This window comes from Podarcis liolepis (assembly GCF_965112155.1).
Source record: "Podarcis liolepis genome assembly, chromosome: 1".
NCBI classification, from domain to species: Eukaryota; Metazoa; Chordata; class Lepidosauria; order Squamata; family Lacertidae; genus Podarcis; species Podarcis liolepis.
Window position 1 is genome coordinate 134,510,866 of NC_139554.1, and position 16,062 is coordinate 134,526,927.

Consider the following 16,062-nt stretch of genomic DNA (forward strand, 5'->3'; position numbering starts at 1 on the left):
ATTTCTCTGATGAAAATAGGGACATCCTAAGCAAAAACGGGAGAAATTGGGATCAAATCAGAAACTGGGATGGCTTCTCTAAATCAAAGACGTCCCTGGAAAATAGGGACCCTTGGGGAGGTCTGTAATAACTAGCCATTGTGCACATTCCCTAGGCCTTATGGAGAATGTGCCCATAATCCTTCCATGAACAGGGAATTTTGTACATTTCCCAGCTAGTATGCATAATCTCCAACAGCCTGTAGGAAATGTGCATATGCTGACAGAATTGTGTGCCTTTGCAAGTGTGAGGAACCTCCTTTTAACCTCAAATATTTCTGAAGATTCCTACATGCTAATTGTTATAATTTAAGTCTCTGTTAATTAAGAAAATACCGTACATGATGTGGGGGGAAATGTTTATGAACCCAGCAATGCTTTTAAATGAATCTGCAAATGTGCCAAAATCAAAGAAGGCTGCAAAAATTCATTTATTTCCCCCATGTAAGTTATTAATTCCAAAAGTGTTAAATATTCATTCATTCATTTCCCCAATATACCCACTGATCAGAGCAATTAATCAGCTCAAAAAGGTATGAAATATACACTTCATTTATAATTACAAATATATTTATTCATTTTCCCACTTTATCCAGTGATCAACAACCCAATTAATCAACCAAATTAAACAGAATACAGCTTTATTTATTTTTGTGGGGATCAAAAGATTAAATATACTCTCCACTCTCAGTGCAGTCCTGATCTTGACTCCCCCCCCCACACACACACACATGCACACAAACACACACTGTAAGTTGGGGGAGAAGAAGAAAAAAACCTGATATAAGGTAAGTACCCTTTGGGATGGAAAAAGTTAAAGAGACGTTGTTATTTCCTTCCAAATTTCCGTGAGGGGTTGCCTAGCACAAACATTTTTGTCCCTGAAAACTGCTGAAATTGCCCTTCTATTGCAGTGGGGAGAATGCAAGACACAGTGCTCTAATTTGTTTCATTGTTTTATTTGCTTTTAGGGTGCAAAGGGCAACATGGGGGTGCCAGGTGTTCCTGGGCTAAAAGGACGACAGGTGAGTAGCTGAAAAAAATAGGAGGGCTCCCTTCCCACTCCATTAGCCACTGGGGTGAGTTTTGACATTGAATATTTAAATGTTCAGGATCATATGGAGTAATATTCCAATTTGAACACCTGTTTAGGGGTTGATATTTAACCAAATCAGACTGTGATCCTTGAAACTGCTAAAGCAGCATATTGAAACCTCTCTTTAAAACAATGTCCAAGTATCTTAGCGGTTTCATTTCACCATTATAAAACAGAAGCAGTGAAACGTCAGTGTTTGCCTCTTGCAGTAATGAAGGACATAATGATTTGAAAATCTCTAACAGGGCAATCCTGTACATGTCCTTTCCAAAGCTCAGTGGGACTTTACTCCCGGATAAATGTGTATAGGATGGCAGTCTTAATATACTGTTTAAATTATTGCAACTAATAATGCTGTTTGTCTTTTTAAATATAGGGTGACCCAGGAATTGAAGGTCCAATTGGATATCCAGGTCCCAAGGTAAAAGATTTGCATCTGTTTATCCTTCTGCCATATTTTTTCCCCCATTTTAGTGGCTCACCAGTTGTCGGATTAACCCTTCATCTGGGGCCACAATGTTTGACCCAGAGGCACTCAGAGGACAGGGGAAAGGCAACCGGCTACTAGTGCGAAGGACTAGTGGTAGAAAATGCCATGTGGTGATAACTGCACACCTGCAGCATTGATGAAGCATCCAGACCACGAGGCTGACTGCCGCGGATGAGTGCCAGAAGCAGAAGCCACTTGCCTGGCTTGGCTGGGGAAAGCAGGGCTAGCCATAGCTGCACTGGTTGGGGCTGCTTGTCTGTTGGATTATATATATAGCTAGCATATAGTTATATATAATCCAATATAATATAATAAGGCCAATAGGTTGTGTGTTATTATTTAAATTATGAATATTGAGGCTGCCAGTTTGGGCATTTGGTGTCTGTGTTAATGTGAAACACTATTCTGCCCAGTCACTACCGGCCCTTGTCTAAAATGTTTTGGATGCATAGTTTTCCAAGTAACTGATAATGGCTTAATGCCCTTACACTTTGCAGAGAGTCCCTAAAATAAATTCTTTCTGTAAATTCTGTCAGGCAAAAGGGACATGGGCCTGCATGACTAAAGGCTTTTGATGGTGCTTCTGGGTAATAAAAGCTCTGCTTCATTGCAAACAAATATGTCTTATTTATGTATTTATTTATTTATTTATTTATTTATTTATCTCTAGAAACCACTTAGAACTTTTTCAGGAAAGATATGATCATATATACATGAAATATATGATACTATATCAAAGCCAGAACTCTAAATCGATGTCACACGTATCAACAAACATTAACACAATGTACATTTTTTGTTCCTTCTATAGGGTATTCATGGTCTAAAAGGAGAAAAGGTAAGCTATTTTATATACTACATTCAGAAAATTATGGGACGCATATTGTGATTTTATTCAAACCAGCCAAAATGTCACAAGATTAGTGGCAAGCTTTCAAGTGCTCCAGAACTCTTCATCCAGCGAGATGTTTTACAAAAGAGGAGGGGAGGGGGAAAATAAGAAACGCACAGAGATTGGACCTCCCAGCTGGAGCCCAGAGCCAGGAGACCCAGCTGGAGCCTCAGTTCCAAGGTGGAAATTGTAGACAGATTAAATCTCCGCAAAGGATGGTGGAGAAATTTAAATTCTGTCAGATTTGCACTTTCTGAAACTATATGTGAACTGGAACACAGCTATCCTTTAATATTCACACTTATCTGAATTCTGTGGTGCCGTTTTCCAACAAAACAATGCTTTCCTGGGGGAAAGTGTCCATAATTATTAGTGTATAATATATTCTTGTAAACAGTATACAAAATGCATTCTGCGAGGGGAAACTGCTTGTTCAGATTGCTTAAATATCTAGGGAGGTCTTTGCATGTAATCTTGTTTGCTAGCTTTTGGATCATAATCAATTCAGTAACAAAGAATTACATATATATATTTTCCATTCTGTTCTGCCAGCGTGGCTGATTTTAATAGGCTTGACTCAACATTGTTTGCTCCCCCCCCCCCCCTTTCTTGTGTTTGCAGGGAGAGTTTGGAGGAGATGGACGAAAGGTAAAGGCAAATCCTGGATTGCTACCTATTATTCCAGCTCCGCTTTCCTGATGAGAGCAGCTTTCTCACGCTCTGCTTCTTTTCTTTCAGGGGGCTTTTGGCTTGTTTGGACGGAACGGCACAAGTGGGCAAAAGGTAGGGCTACTCAAGGATCAGACACAGTCAACGGGTTGCTTATGTCCTTTAAAAGGAAACCGCTATGGCTGCCACCCCACAGCTCGCAAGAGCTGCTCTGCCAACGGAGAGTAAAGCCTGCCAACAGGCTTGTCCCACCAAAAGACCCCTTGGTTCACCTGCCAAAAGCTCTGATGGGTGCTGGTGGACTGCTGGCATCCTTCCCCATGTGGCCATGTGGACCAAGACATGGCATTCTGGGATTCTATGGGGGGCATGTGATAGGAACCCAAGACCTGCAAGATCCTAAAGGTAAAGGGACCCCTGACCATTAGGTCCAGTCGTGACCAACTCTGGGGTTGCGGCGCTCATCTCGCTTTATTGCCCAAGGGAGCCGGCATACAGCTTCTGGGTCATGCGGCCAGCATGACTAAGCTGCTTCTGGCGAATCAGAGCAGCGCACGGAAACACCGTTTGCCTTCCCACCGAAGCGGTACCTGTTTATCTACTTGCACTTTGACGTGCTTTCAAACTGCTAGGTTGGCAGGAGCAGGGACCGAGCAACGGGAGCTCACCCCATCGCGGGGATTTGAACCGCCGACCTTCTGATCGGCAAGTCCTAGGCTCTGTGGTTTAAGACATGGCATTCTGGGATTCTGAGGGGGGCATGTGATAGGAACCCAAGACCTGCAAGATCCTAAGTTCCCTCAAAGCACCCCAAACAAGCCAGGCACATCTCATAGTAGCTAATTCCCTCCTGTTTCATACAAAGGGGGAGAGAGAGAAATTGAAAGCCCCCTCCCCACCCCCCAGGGCTACATCTTGCCCGAGCCACTGGATGTCTTTCCCCAGGAGAATGAAACATCTATAGAGTTCTCTACTGTTCACAGTCTCTCACTTCTTTGTTTTTGCATGTGATCTTTCCAGGGCAAACTGGGGCGCATTGGACCTCCTGGCTGTAAAGGAGACCCAGGCAACAGGGTAAGAATGTTTTCTCATCTTGGCTTTGTGCATTCCAGCAGTGGGGTGGGGGGCGCAGTGTTTCTTGGAGCGTGCTGCGTAAAGTAACATGGCAGCTAACACACAAGTAACAAATATAAAATAAATAATGGTAATAAAAGGGCGTTTTTTTATTGCCTCACGCCACATGTGCCCCACTTGGCAGACTTTCCTTCCTTGCAGGTTTCTAAGCAGAGGTTGGGTGGCCATCTGGCATGGGTGATTTAACTGAGATTCCTGCATTGCAGGGTTGGACTAGATGACCCTTGGGGTCCCCTCCAAGTCTTAAGATTCTGTGATTCTGTATGACCACTTTGATCGGCAGAATTGGCACTACTACACGTGCCACATAATACTCATTTTGCAGATGTAAGAAATTGATCGTTTAGTGTGGCAACACCTGCACTTTGGTTTTGGCCCTTGCTAAAAACATTCTTGTTTAGACAGGTCAACCCAGATGCTTAGAAACGCTGAGGTGAATTTTAATCTGTTTTAGTATTTTAACCGAAAGACAGGGTTGTGAATTTTTCTTGAATCTGTTGTTTTATCTTTTTGTAAACCACTTTGAGGGGTTTTTTTTGTTTGTTTGTTTGTTTTACAATCAAGTGGTGTATAAATTTTATGAAATAAATAAATGGAGGAAGACCTGTAGCTCCTACAGTGGTGCCTCGCAAGACGAAATTAATTCGTTCCGCGAGTCTTTTCGCCTTGCGATGTTTTTCGTCTTGCGAAGCACGGTCCGTCGCAACTGCGCCTCTTCAAGCGGCTTTAAGAAAAAAGCGAACAATCTCGCAAGACGTTTTCGTCTTGCGAAGCAAGCCCATAGGGAAATTCGTCTAGCGAAGCAACGCAAAAACCAAAAAACCCTTTCGTCTAGCGAGTTTTTCGTCTTGCGAGGCATTTGTCTTGCGGGGCACCACTGTATTTTAATTTGCATCTGAATGCATTCCTGGAGCTGACAGGGAGGTTCCCACGCAGGTGGGCATCAGGGAGGGAAGAGGCGATCAGATTGCCTCTTTGTCGAAAGGTGGCCCATTGCTTTCCATGTGCAGATGTCACCACAAGCCAGAGCTTTCAGAAAAGAAGCAGCTCACCTTTGCCTTTCTTCCTAGGGCCCTGATGGTTATCCTGGAGGTGCTGGAGATCAAGGGTTGCCTGGGGACCAAGGCATCAAGGTCTGTACCCTTCCTCAAAGTCACTCAAGGCAGCAGTGACACAGACTCACTGAGAATAAGCTGAAGGTGTTGCAAGACAGGCAGCCCCTTGTGCCGCAGGGTCCAAAAGTGCACCCAATATGCAGCCAGGGCAGTCGTGCTGTGCTATGAATATTTGGCCACCCCATGACAAAAGGACATGGGAAAGGGGCAGAAAGGGGCAATCAAAATGTTGGGCGGAAGGGTTGGTTAGGAGCGCCTTCCTCGCACGGAAAAGCCTGTGTCTGGGTTTCTTTAGTTTTGGGGGAAGGTTGCCTTGGGGTTGTGGGTGGGGAGACATGATAAAGACTTAGACATTGGTGGTGGGTAAAGAGGGGTTCCCCCCTCCCTCTTTAAACAGTACAACTCTGGGTCAGCCAGTTTGAAAAAGGCACTGTTTCACATAACCTGTGGATGTGGTGACGACCATGGTCTTAGGTGGCTCTAAAGGGGGGGTTGAAAAGCCCCCCCCCCCCGGGAAGAGGTTTGTCAGTGGCTACCAGCCATGACAGTTGTGTGAAGCTTCTGCATTCAGGTGCGCCAGTCACGGCAAGCACACAGCAGAGGACGTCTTCCCCGCAACATCTCTTTAGCCAAGAGCTGGACTAGGCAGATGAGCTTCGGCCTAATCCGGTGGAACTCTTCTTCTTTTATTGAATCCTGGCTTTTTGGAACGGACACACCTTTTGTAAAAAATAAAATAAAATAGTGCTATTACAAAGCGTTTTGGCATTTCTGTGCAGAATGTAAATGCTCAACAAAGGCTGCGTTGATAAGTCTTATAACTGGTTGAAATTCATGCATTTGACTTCCAATTCTGATTTTGAATTGAAAATCCTGTTCTGTTACAGAATTGCTATCATTACTGCCAATCTCTAGGTGTCATTGAGGACTAGAGCAGGCACCGGGGCATTCAGGCAGTGTTTCGTGTAAATGTGCACAAACACACACACAATGTTTTACACAAAAAAAGCAGAAACTCTGTAGGTGCAACAAAAACCAGGTACAAAAGTACCTATGTTTTCTCCCTCAAGGCAAAACAAAAAAATCAGAGGAAGCAGAGGAGTCATTGAGAAAATGTTGCAGGGAGAAAGCATTTTTCAAAAGAGCCAGTGGTGGAGGAAGGGGGCAGGGGGGCGGTCCAACTTGGGTGCCATCTCTGAGGGGGAGTGACAAGAAGGGGGGCTCGCCCCGCCGCTTCCAGGTGCGGCGACGCGAGCTGCCTCCATCGTGCCACCACAGCCACATGCGGAGGATCTTGACACCGTCCATACAGTGCTAGAGTGGCGCCATCGGCAAACCTCCCGGCAGCGCATGTGTGGCGGCACAGGGCGGTTTGCCCTGCCCCTCGACACCCCGCACCGGGCGCTGGTTAGTCTTCCTTCGGCCCTGAAAACAGCACCGTGGTGTTCCTGATTTAACCCCTACCCCCCCCCATATATAATGTCAACATGAAACAAAAACCACACACCCAGCATAAAGGCGTGGTTTGGCCCTCAGAAGAAAATGACTCAGAAGTAGATGGTATTGTGAGCAGATCAGCATAACAGCATTTAAAGTGCTACAAACGGATTGGAAGGCTTTATTAAAAATTGCCCAGGTATTTATTGTGGCTGTTTGGTGTGTTTCTAGTGTATATGCATAATTCTTGAACCCGTAAGAATGGAGCTGTGTAAAATATCAGCTATTTAATGTCAATTGTCAAATACCAAACACTGAATATACAGTAGTTGCCATCTATTTTGCACCAGAATTCCCCCAAAATTGGTTTGGGGAAAATTTCAGACTGCTTATACTGCTGCACATACAATTCAGTTTTGATCTACGTGGATGTAGAGCTGGTTGTGACCATTTCTTACTACTTCTGTTTCTGCTTACTCCTTCTGTATCAGGGTGATCCTGGTCGTCCTGGTCGCAGTGGGCCGCCTGGGTTGGCTGGAGAGAAAGGAAATCGGGTATGTACCTTTAATGACTATAGGGGTTGCTCATGCGTAAGTTGCCGCCACTCCTGGCTATGTTGCCTTGTTAAACCTTTTCTGTCTGGGCAGCCCTTCACTTCATGGCTGCCTCAGTCGCTAGCAGAATCTGTCAGTGGGCATTTCTTAAACCTTTTCCAGCATAAAAGCTGTTTGACGCCAAGTCTCCTCCTACTCTCCCTGCGCGGAAGTCTTCTGCGCAGGGAGGGTGTGGGTAGCGGAGGACCCGTGCTCGCCCCGCTGGTATCCGGCGAGGAGTCCTGGAGCCCTCTCGCCGATTCCCCCATCTGCCCCCCTTTGTCCCTGGTGTTGCGCTGATCTCCATCCCCATCTGCTGAGCTGCTTCTCTCCCTGCTGGGTCCCTCTCCAGCATCACTTGGGAGCCTTCCCTCCGCCTCTGGCTCCGATGTCAGTTCCCTGACAGTACCCCTAAAATTTTAGACATGCTCTCAGGGGCAGATCTACTATGAAATTAATGAAGCTTAAACTCCTGGAGGGGCCCCAGAAGCGATTTTAGTCCACATTGCTAGTAGACTCAATTTGAGTCACATGACTTAAAGTGATTGCTTTTTTGTTCTATGTATTTCAACAATCCCAAAGTTTGAGAGTCAGTAGCACAAATGTTGTAAAGGTGTTGTGATCTGTTGTGGAAAAACCCATCAGTGGTGATCCCGCTGAAGAAGATAACAGGGGTTACCCAGACCTCATTGCTGGTTGTGAAGAGACCGCCATAACAGTTCAAGCTTCAGGGGCCCCCAAAACGTAGGTCCACCACTGCACGTTATAAAACTGCTGGATCTCTTTGAAGTTCTGGGCCACAGTCAGAAGTCATCCTGTTGTTATCATAGTTGTCAGAACAAGAATTGAGAAAATTGGCAGCATTGCATTAAACTCTCCATGCAGTGATCTGATTCTGTTCCATTTATAGCAACTGCAATATGCTAGGCGTTGAATAAGCTGAACTTGGCTAGTTCCACCCCCACCCCCACCCCCACCCACCCCCCACACATGAAGACATTTAAAAGGGCATCAAATGTTAATCAGCCCAAGGTCTGGAAGAAGAGGAACGTTTTTGCTTGGCACCTAAAATGGTCAAAGGCCTGGAAACGATGCCTTATGAGGAACGGCTAAGGGAGCTGGGCATGTTTAGCCTGGAAAAGAGGAGGTTAAGGGGTGATATGATAGCCATGTTCAAATATATAAAAGGATGTCACATAGAGGAGGGAGAAAGGTTGTTTTCTGCTGCTCCAGAGAAGCGGACATGGAGCAATGGATCCAAACTACAAGAAAGAAGATTCCACCTAAACATTAGGAAGAACTTCCTGACAGTAAGAGCTGTTCGACAGTGGAATTTGCTGCCAAGGAGTGTGGTGGAGTCTCCTACTTTGGAGGTCTTTAAGCAGAGGCTTGACAACCATATGTCAGGAGTGCTCTGATGGTGTTTCCTGCTTGGCAGGGGGTTGGACTCGATGGCCCTTGTGGTCTCTTCCAACTCTAGGATTCTATGATTCTATGTATAATGAAGGCATCAGACTAACTTTCCTGGGGAGAGCATTCCACAGACAGGGAGCCATGGCAGAAAAAGGCCACCCTCCAGACCTCTTGTGACACACGAGAAAGGTCCTCAGAGGATGATCACAGAGTCCAGGTCAGATTATATGGGGAGAGGCAGTCCTTGAGGTATTGTGGTCCCAAGTCATTGAAGGCTTTATAGGTCAAAACCAGCACTTTGAATTGGGCCTGGAAACTAGTTGGCAGTCAATGCAGTTTGGCCAGGATCAGTGTAAGATGCTCAAACTGTCTTGTCCTAGTGAGCAGACTGGCATTCAAATTCTGCACCAGTTGAGGTTTCCAAAGCATCTTCATAGGCAGCCCTACATATAACGCATTGCAGTAATCTAACCTTGAGATTATCGGAGCATAGGCAGCAGTAGTCAGGCTATCCTTGTCCAGATAGGCGTGTAGCTGGACCACCAGCTGAAGCTGATGGAAGGCACTCCAGGACACTGAGGCCACCTGAGCCTCAAGTGACAGCAAAGGATCCAGGAGGACCCCCAAGCTGTGCACCCACTCTTTCAGAGTGGTAACAGAAATGCAAGTGGAAGGCCCAGCACTTCCACTGCTGACAGAGGTCATCATCGTACAGTGTGACCAGAGCAGTTTCTGTGCCAAAAGTGGGCCTAAGATTAAGATGGATCTCACCATCCTGCATAAGATGTGACTCTTTGTACTGTCTGTGCCCCATTATACGTAGGCTGTGCTCTGACACCTCCCTTCCTTGCCCTTCCCTTCTCCCCAAAGGTCTTCTAATGCCGTTTCCTTTTATTTTTCAAAGGGACCAAAAGGCAACAATGGATCTCCTGGCACTCCTGGCACAAAGGGAGCCAAAGGTGGCCCTGGAACTATTGGACCCAAAGGAGAACCTGTAAGATTCTAACCCCACTTACTTCATCTGTCTGTCTGTCTGTCTGTCTGTCTATCTATCTATCTATCTATCTATCTATCTATCTATCTATCATCTATCGCAATAGCAAGATTTGCATACAGGCAAGTATTCTAGGCTGCCACTGCTTGACTACACTCCTAAATGCATCACCAAGACACAGATTTCAGTGGTTCTTACTCCATCTTCCAGAGCAATATTAAAACTGGATTTGTTCACAATCAGCGATTGAGATTCATGCCAGATCTGTGCATTCCAGTATGCAAGCAACCAAATGTCATCCAATAGGAAGTTGGATGTGTGCTGACATTTAATTTGATTGTCCTTTTAACAGAGGGCATGATCCAGCCCACATAAAGCACTTTTAAGATGCTTCGGTTTCAGTTGGAGAGTTAAATTTAACCTGAAATTTCTCTCATTGAAATAATTGTGCTTTAGAAAGAGCTTAACTTTGGCTGGACCAGACACAAAGCTAGTATAGGAATTTATGTCTCCCTTTCCCACAAACGCCACACCCCACTTATGGGATTATATTCACAATATTGAAAGCATTGTTACTTGCTTTTACTTTCACCCACTCTTTATCTTTCTTGCAATAAGTGTCAATCCACACGTTGCCCAGAATTATGTCCTTCAGGTTTGCTTTACTCTTTTAACCTAGCTGTGTGGAAGCAGAAGGGGGAGAGAGGAGAAGCCGAGAAAGGCTACTCTCCTACGTGGTCCTTTTACAGTTCAAAGTCCTCCTCTCTAAGCCTATTTTTCACCTATGTATGGGAAGAAAGATACTGAGTCCCCACAGCATCCCCTGTGGATGAAAAGGCAGCTTGGGAAGGACGATTTTAAGCTAGAAAAGTAACAGAGGAGAAGTTACGCAGCCTTTCCTCACCTGATCACGCTTGGAGGAGCCCCCCGGACTTGATTTGCAATTAAGCTTGAAGAAGTGAGCTATTTTGCCAGGTGACTCGGAAAATAGTTCAATTTATCTGGGTAACTTGCAGGAACCTTTTTGCATACCTAATGACATCAAGGGTGCAAGTTGGGGTCTGAATGCTACGGACGCTGCCCCGTCTCTGGCAAGAGCATTGCATGAAAGGGGGCGTCATGGCAATGGGAGAAGTGGGCCCCTCTTTCTACAGAGGTTGGAGCCATCCTTCAGGCACGCCTAGTTCTTTCAGCTCAAATAAGGCACAAGGGGTTTGCTTGAAGAGCATTTGCTCAAGATCATTTTGTTTTGTTTGCTTTCATTGTTTCTTTTTTTTAAGGGCCGTCGTGGTGATCCTGGAACCAAGGGGGGACCGGGAGGTGCTGGACCCCCAGGCGGGAGAGTAAGTTCATCAGGCTTCCAAAGTAATGGAAGGAAATCCACCCCTAATTAACTGGGGGGTGGGGGCGGAGAGAGAGAGAGAGATTCTTTATTAATTTTGATTCTAGTCATAATGATTGTAAAATAAGCCTGCAAAACAACAAAAGCACATTTGTTGTTTTTCATAGACTCATAGAATTGTGTTGGAAGGGACCCCAACCCCCTGCAATGCAAGGTTGTTGTTGCTTAATTTTTAAAACCAAGCTCTTGCACAAGACTGACTAAACCCTACTGCTATGTGATTAGCCTCCAAGAAGTCATCCCCCACATGCACTCTCTTGCAAGGTCTTGAGAGAGCAGCTCCTCTGAATTGGGTTGCCTAAGTTCAGGTCTGCTTTCTTAAGATGGAGAGAGAGAGAGACTCCACTGGTCACCCTCCTAGGAGGAGCACATGGCCACCCACTGAAACAGCACGCAGGTGACAAACCACCCATCCAAAGAAAAAATGCTAATGAGCCTTGGCTTGCAGGTCCATAGCAGGCTATCTGATTTTTCTGTGGGTAAATCCAAATCAAATGAAGAAAAACTCCAGGCTGTCATTTTGAGGAAATCATTGGTGATGTGGATGATACAAACTTGTATGCATAAGTAGCACTCATTCCGTAACAGATTCCGCCTAAAAGCACCATAACCTCAAGCAGCAGGGAGCTGGTGGTCGTAGCTATAGCTATGGCTGCAGCTTCTGTGAGACTTCTTGTCACCAGAGAAGGTCTAGGAACTTGCTGAACTTGGACTGAACAGATTGGCTCTCTAACGCCTTGTTTCTTCTTTCACAGGGAGACCCTGGTTCTGAGGGCCAGAGAGGGCTACCAGGAGAAGTTGGAAACAAGGGAGGCAGGGTATGAAAGAATGACAAAATGGCAGAACATTTTCCCTCCATGCACAGGAGGCAGCAGGGGCCCCCCAAGCAGTTTATTTGAAAGCACATTTGAAGATACTTGTCCATCAAGGACTTCACCACCAGTGTATGTTCACACTGATGAGATTGGAGTGCCAAATTTGAATCCGGCAAAATGGGGCTCAAAATGATGTTGAGTGTTGAGCACATCTTATCGGGGGGGACGGGGGACATCCTCTGCTCCACTCCTGAGGACAGACGCAAGAAAACAGTGGGGGAGGGAAAGAGTTGCCTCATCTCAGCTGCCAACTGTTAACTAATTAGGTATTTCTTCCCTTGAACAGTCTGAAATGTTTACTTCTTGCAAGGTCTGACTCTCCCTCTCATTTCTGTGTTTCACAGGGAGAGCGAGGAATGCCTGGCCCACGAGGTACTCAAGGTGGTGTGGGAGAACCAGGAAAGCCTGTAAGTTTCATTCACACGCCTCTTCCGCCTGTGGGTGTTGGCTTGCTCTCCATGCAGCTGGCAAGAGAAGCCCCGTCTGCCATCCGCCCCCAGCAGACATCCTTTTCGTTGTGCATTCGTGACAATTTGTTTTTTTTTAAGTATATTTATTAAATTTTCAAAAATTATACAACAAAAACAAAAAAACAAAAATACAAAAAATTAACAACACGTATAATTTCATTCACTTATTTTCCTTTAACTTATTTCTCGGACCTCCTCATACCTCCCCTTTTTGTATTCCAATTCAAATTATTCATTTAGCAAATCCTCACCCTTAATTTTCACTTAATTTTACACCTTTCTTTCTTTTTATTTTTCCCCAATTATCTTAATCATTTCAGCTGATAACCACTTAAATTCTATCCAACATCTATTTAACATTCACTAATTTTGTAATATTTCCCAAAATAGTCCTTAAATTTCTTCCAATCTTCTTCCGCCGTCTCTCTTCCCTGGTTTCGGATTCTGCCGGTCATTTCTGCCAGTCCCATGTAGTCTATCACCTTCATCTGCCATGGCACATTCATGACGATTTGTGCTCACGGCAGTATTGGGGAGGTGAAACACAATCTTACTTTTAGTATGGTTTGAGCCTTCATCATTTCCGATCAGTGCATGTCCCTTAACCTCCCGCTGAGATCCTGTAACTCCTTGTATCACAAATGTTCTACCTTATTTTTTGTCCTGCTTTCCTTGTGCTCCATAGCGCAGGAGTTCCCTGTCAAATGACAGTAAAGCAGAAATACTGGGAAGCTTCACAGAAGAACTGATAAAGTAGAATGGAGTGCAGACAATCTAGTATAAATCTTCCATTGATGGACTATTATAGCATCAATGAAATCCCTGCAAAAAAATTCAGTCTGCGGAGGCTTTAGGAATATTTTGTCTCAGCTTTTCTGAGGTCACAGATTAATTCCATGTCAATTAGGATTTAATATCAGAAACATTGTCCCCCATTTGTGTGTGAGCAAAAAGAGTTTCCTCTGAGACTTCCCTCCTGTCATACGGAATCATTGTCGTGTTGAAAATCACAACTGTAGTAGCATCTCTGCCCCTCGTACAGATCAGCAGCAGCACACACCCCAACTCACCATGCGCTTTATGCTACACTCTTTTGCAGGGCTCACGAGGGGATCCCGGTGATTCTGGTGTCAGGGGCGACCCCGGGGTGCCAGGTCCAAAGGTAAGCCATAAGTGTAACTTTGATCAACAGGACTGTGTTTACATTTGATATTGTAGTGTTGGTCTGATCCTGCAGGCCTCATCACTGGCCTCTTTTAATGCTGGTAATTTTCTAGCCACAGAAAGTCTCTTTTTCCTTAAGCAGTCCGAGCTCCAGATTTTTTGTATCTGTAATTCAATGTATTAAAGGACTTACTATTGTTGGGGGATTCTTGCTGACTAAATTAGGAAGTTGAGTTCTGCAGTGGCTCAGTGTGCATCTCAATGCGCATTCGCTTGCCAGACCTTTTAACCCCAAGACCTAACATACTGTACTCCAAAGGAAGGGAGATGTGGCCATTTCTGCAAATATAGAATCTTTGAAGAATCATTCTCTCTTTTTAAAACAACGTTCTAGGGTGACAGAGGAAGACCTGGCTTTAACTATCCCGGTCCAAGAGGAGCTGCGGTATGTTTTGTTCACGTACAGTATTCACACATTGAAATGCCTCAGTTGGGAAGGAAGCTTCACAAATTGCTATAGAAATTCTTCGTCTCCTTCGGAGTAGGCCACTCGGCTCTGGCAACAAGCCATTTGGGGCCATGAGTTTAATGCTGTCATTTTCTAGACTTACTGAATGTTATTAAGATAGGATTTCATTTTTAATATCATTCCAGAGATATGAATGAGGCTTGATGTTGTTATTTTAAACTGTTTTTAAGCTTTTAGGATTAGGCAAAATAAGGTTCTTGATATGGACAAATGAGCAAATAACTAATAATTAAATTATTAAAAGTAAATATTATTTTCCTTACGTGTTTGATGTACATCATCGTTATGGTGAAAGCTACTCCAGAATCAGTTTGCTGTTTTAAGTGTCCTCTAGACATAGGAAACTATTAAAAATAAAAAAAGAAAGAAAGAAAGGAAAATGGTGAAATCTGAATCAAAACCTAGTTCTGCTTTAGTTATATTACACATTATTTAAAGCATACATTAGGAAGAGGGTATTTTTCTGAGTCCATTAGATTATGCCAATGTACAGCAAAATATTGAAAAAAGACATCTTTGCAAGAGATGTTTCATTTTTCATTTTGAACCCCTTGACACATCTAAGAAATCTGGGAGCAAATCAGTCCTGATTTCCTTTTATTGGTGCTTTTTAATGCATATTCTAGATTATGACATGTAAAACACCTAGAGGTTTTCCTGTAGAGCAGGGTTTCCCAAACTTGAGTCTCCAGCTGTTTTGGGACTACAAATCCCATCATCCCTGACCGCTGGTCCTGCTAGCTAGGGATGATGGGAGTTGTAGTCCAAAAACAGCTGGAGACCCAAGTTTGGGAAACCCTGCTGTAGAGTAAATTTTGTGAAATAAAATAAGTTAATAAAATATGCCTTGCCCTTAGTGAGGGTGCTCCACACCTCACTCTCTCAGGAGAAGGATAGACCATGTGGAGGAACAAGTCGTCCATTTCTGCCCAGTCCAGAAGCAACTGAGGTCACTTCAAGAGGCTACTAATCAGATATTCTAAGAGCCCCTGCTTTCTGTTGGACCCACTGGAAAATTCCTGTGCTCAGCAACTCTAGATGCCTAGTTGGCCACAACTGTTATTTACTTTAGAATTTGTCCATCCTTGCTATGTCTGGGTAAGCCCATGAAACTGAAAGTTGACTGGCTCTTCTCTGTTTCCAGGGTGAGAAAGGTGAGAAGGGGCTTCCAGGACCAGAGGTATAGTATGATCACGTTTGCCACCTTATTCTGCCAACAAAGCTAGTGATCCTGTTCTTTCTTTGAAATGCTTATGAGGATATGGAGGGCCACTTCTCAGGCTGTGTCCACACAGAAGCTGTTGTGTGGCTTGTTTTTCATATCAGTGGAACACCAAAGCACAAGTGAGTCAGAAAACCACACACTCGTTGTGCTCTGCCCAATTAAATAATTCTCAGGTGGCTCAGTGTTGTGACTCCTGGTGCCATTATGAAGTACAGTTGTACCTTGGAAGAAGAACGGAATCTGTTGCGGAAGTCCGTTCGACTTCCAAAACTTTAGAAAACCAAATCACAGCTTCTGATTAGTTGCAGGAAGCTCCTGCAGCCAATCAGAAATTGTGGAAGCCCTGTCGGACGTTTGGGGTGCAAAAGAACATTCGCAAACCGGAACAGTCACTTCCGGGTTCGCTGCGTTCAGGAGTCAAAACGTACGAGTTCCAGGGCATTCGACAGCCAAGGTACGACTGTATGCAGTACAAGGTTTAACTAGTGTTGACGTAGATTATTTTCTCTATACAGCCAGGCTTAC

At 44.6% G+C, this 16,062-nt stretch overlaps 1 protein-coding gene across 1 annotated transcript in view; it reads left to right on the top strand.

The window, feature by feature from the left end:
* COL6A2 (collagen type VI alpha 2 chain) overlaps positions 1 to 16,062 on the top strand; it is a 45,754-nt gene that overhangs the window by 11,717 nt on the left and 17,975 nt on the right. The window contains exons 7-21 of the mRNA XM_083472777.1: positions 1,011 to 1,064; positions 1,512 to 1,556; positions 2,437 to 2,463; positions 3,139 to 3,165; positions 3,256 to 3,300; positions 4,207 to 4,260; positions 5,391 to 5,453; positions 7,364 to 7,426; positions 9,783 to 9,872; positions 11,153 to 11,215; positions 12,030 to 12,092; positions 12,494 to 12,556; positions 13,719 to 13,781; positions 14,178 to 14,228; positions 15,457 to 15,492. Of these exons, the coding sequence (XP_083328903.1) occupies positions 1,011 to 1,064; positions 1,512 to 1,556; positions 2,437 to 2,463; positions 3,139 to 3,165; positions 3,256 to 3,300; positions 4,207 to 4,260; positions 5,391 to 5,453; positions 7,364 to 7,426; positions 9,783 to 9,872; positions 11,153 to 11,215; positions 12,030 to 12,092; positions 12,494 to 12,556; positions 13,719 to 13,781; positions 14,178 to 14,228; positions 15,457 to 15,492 (807 nt within the window). The remainder of the gene's footprint in view (positions 1 to 1,010; positions 1,065 to 1,511; positions 1,557 to 2,436; positions 2,464 to 3,138; positions 3,166 to 3,255; positions 3,301 to 4,206; positions 4,261 to 5,390; positions 5,454 to 7,363; positions 7,427 to 9,782; positions 9,873 to 11,152; positions 11,216 to 12,029; positions 12,093 to 12,493; positions 12,557 to 13,718; positions 13,782 to 14,177; positions 14,229 to 15,456; positions 15,493 to 16,062) is intronic.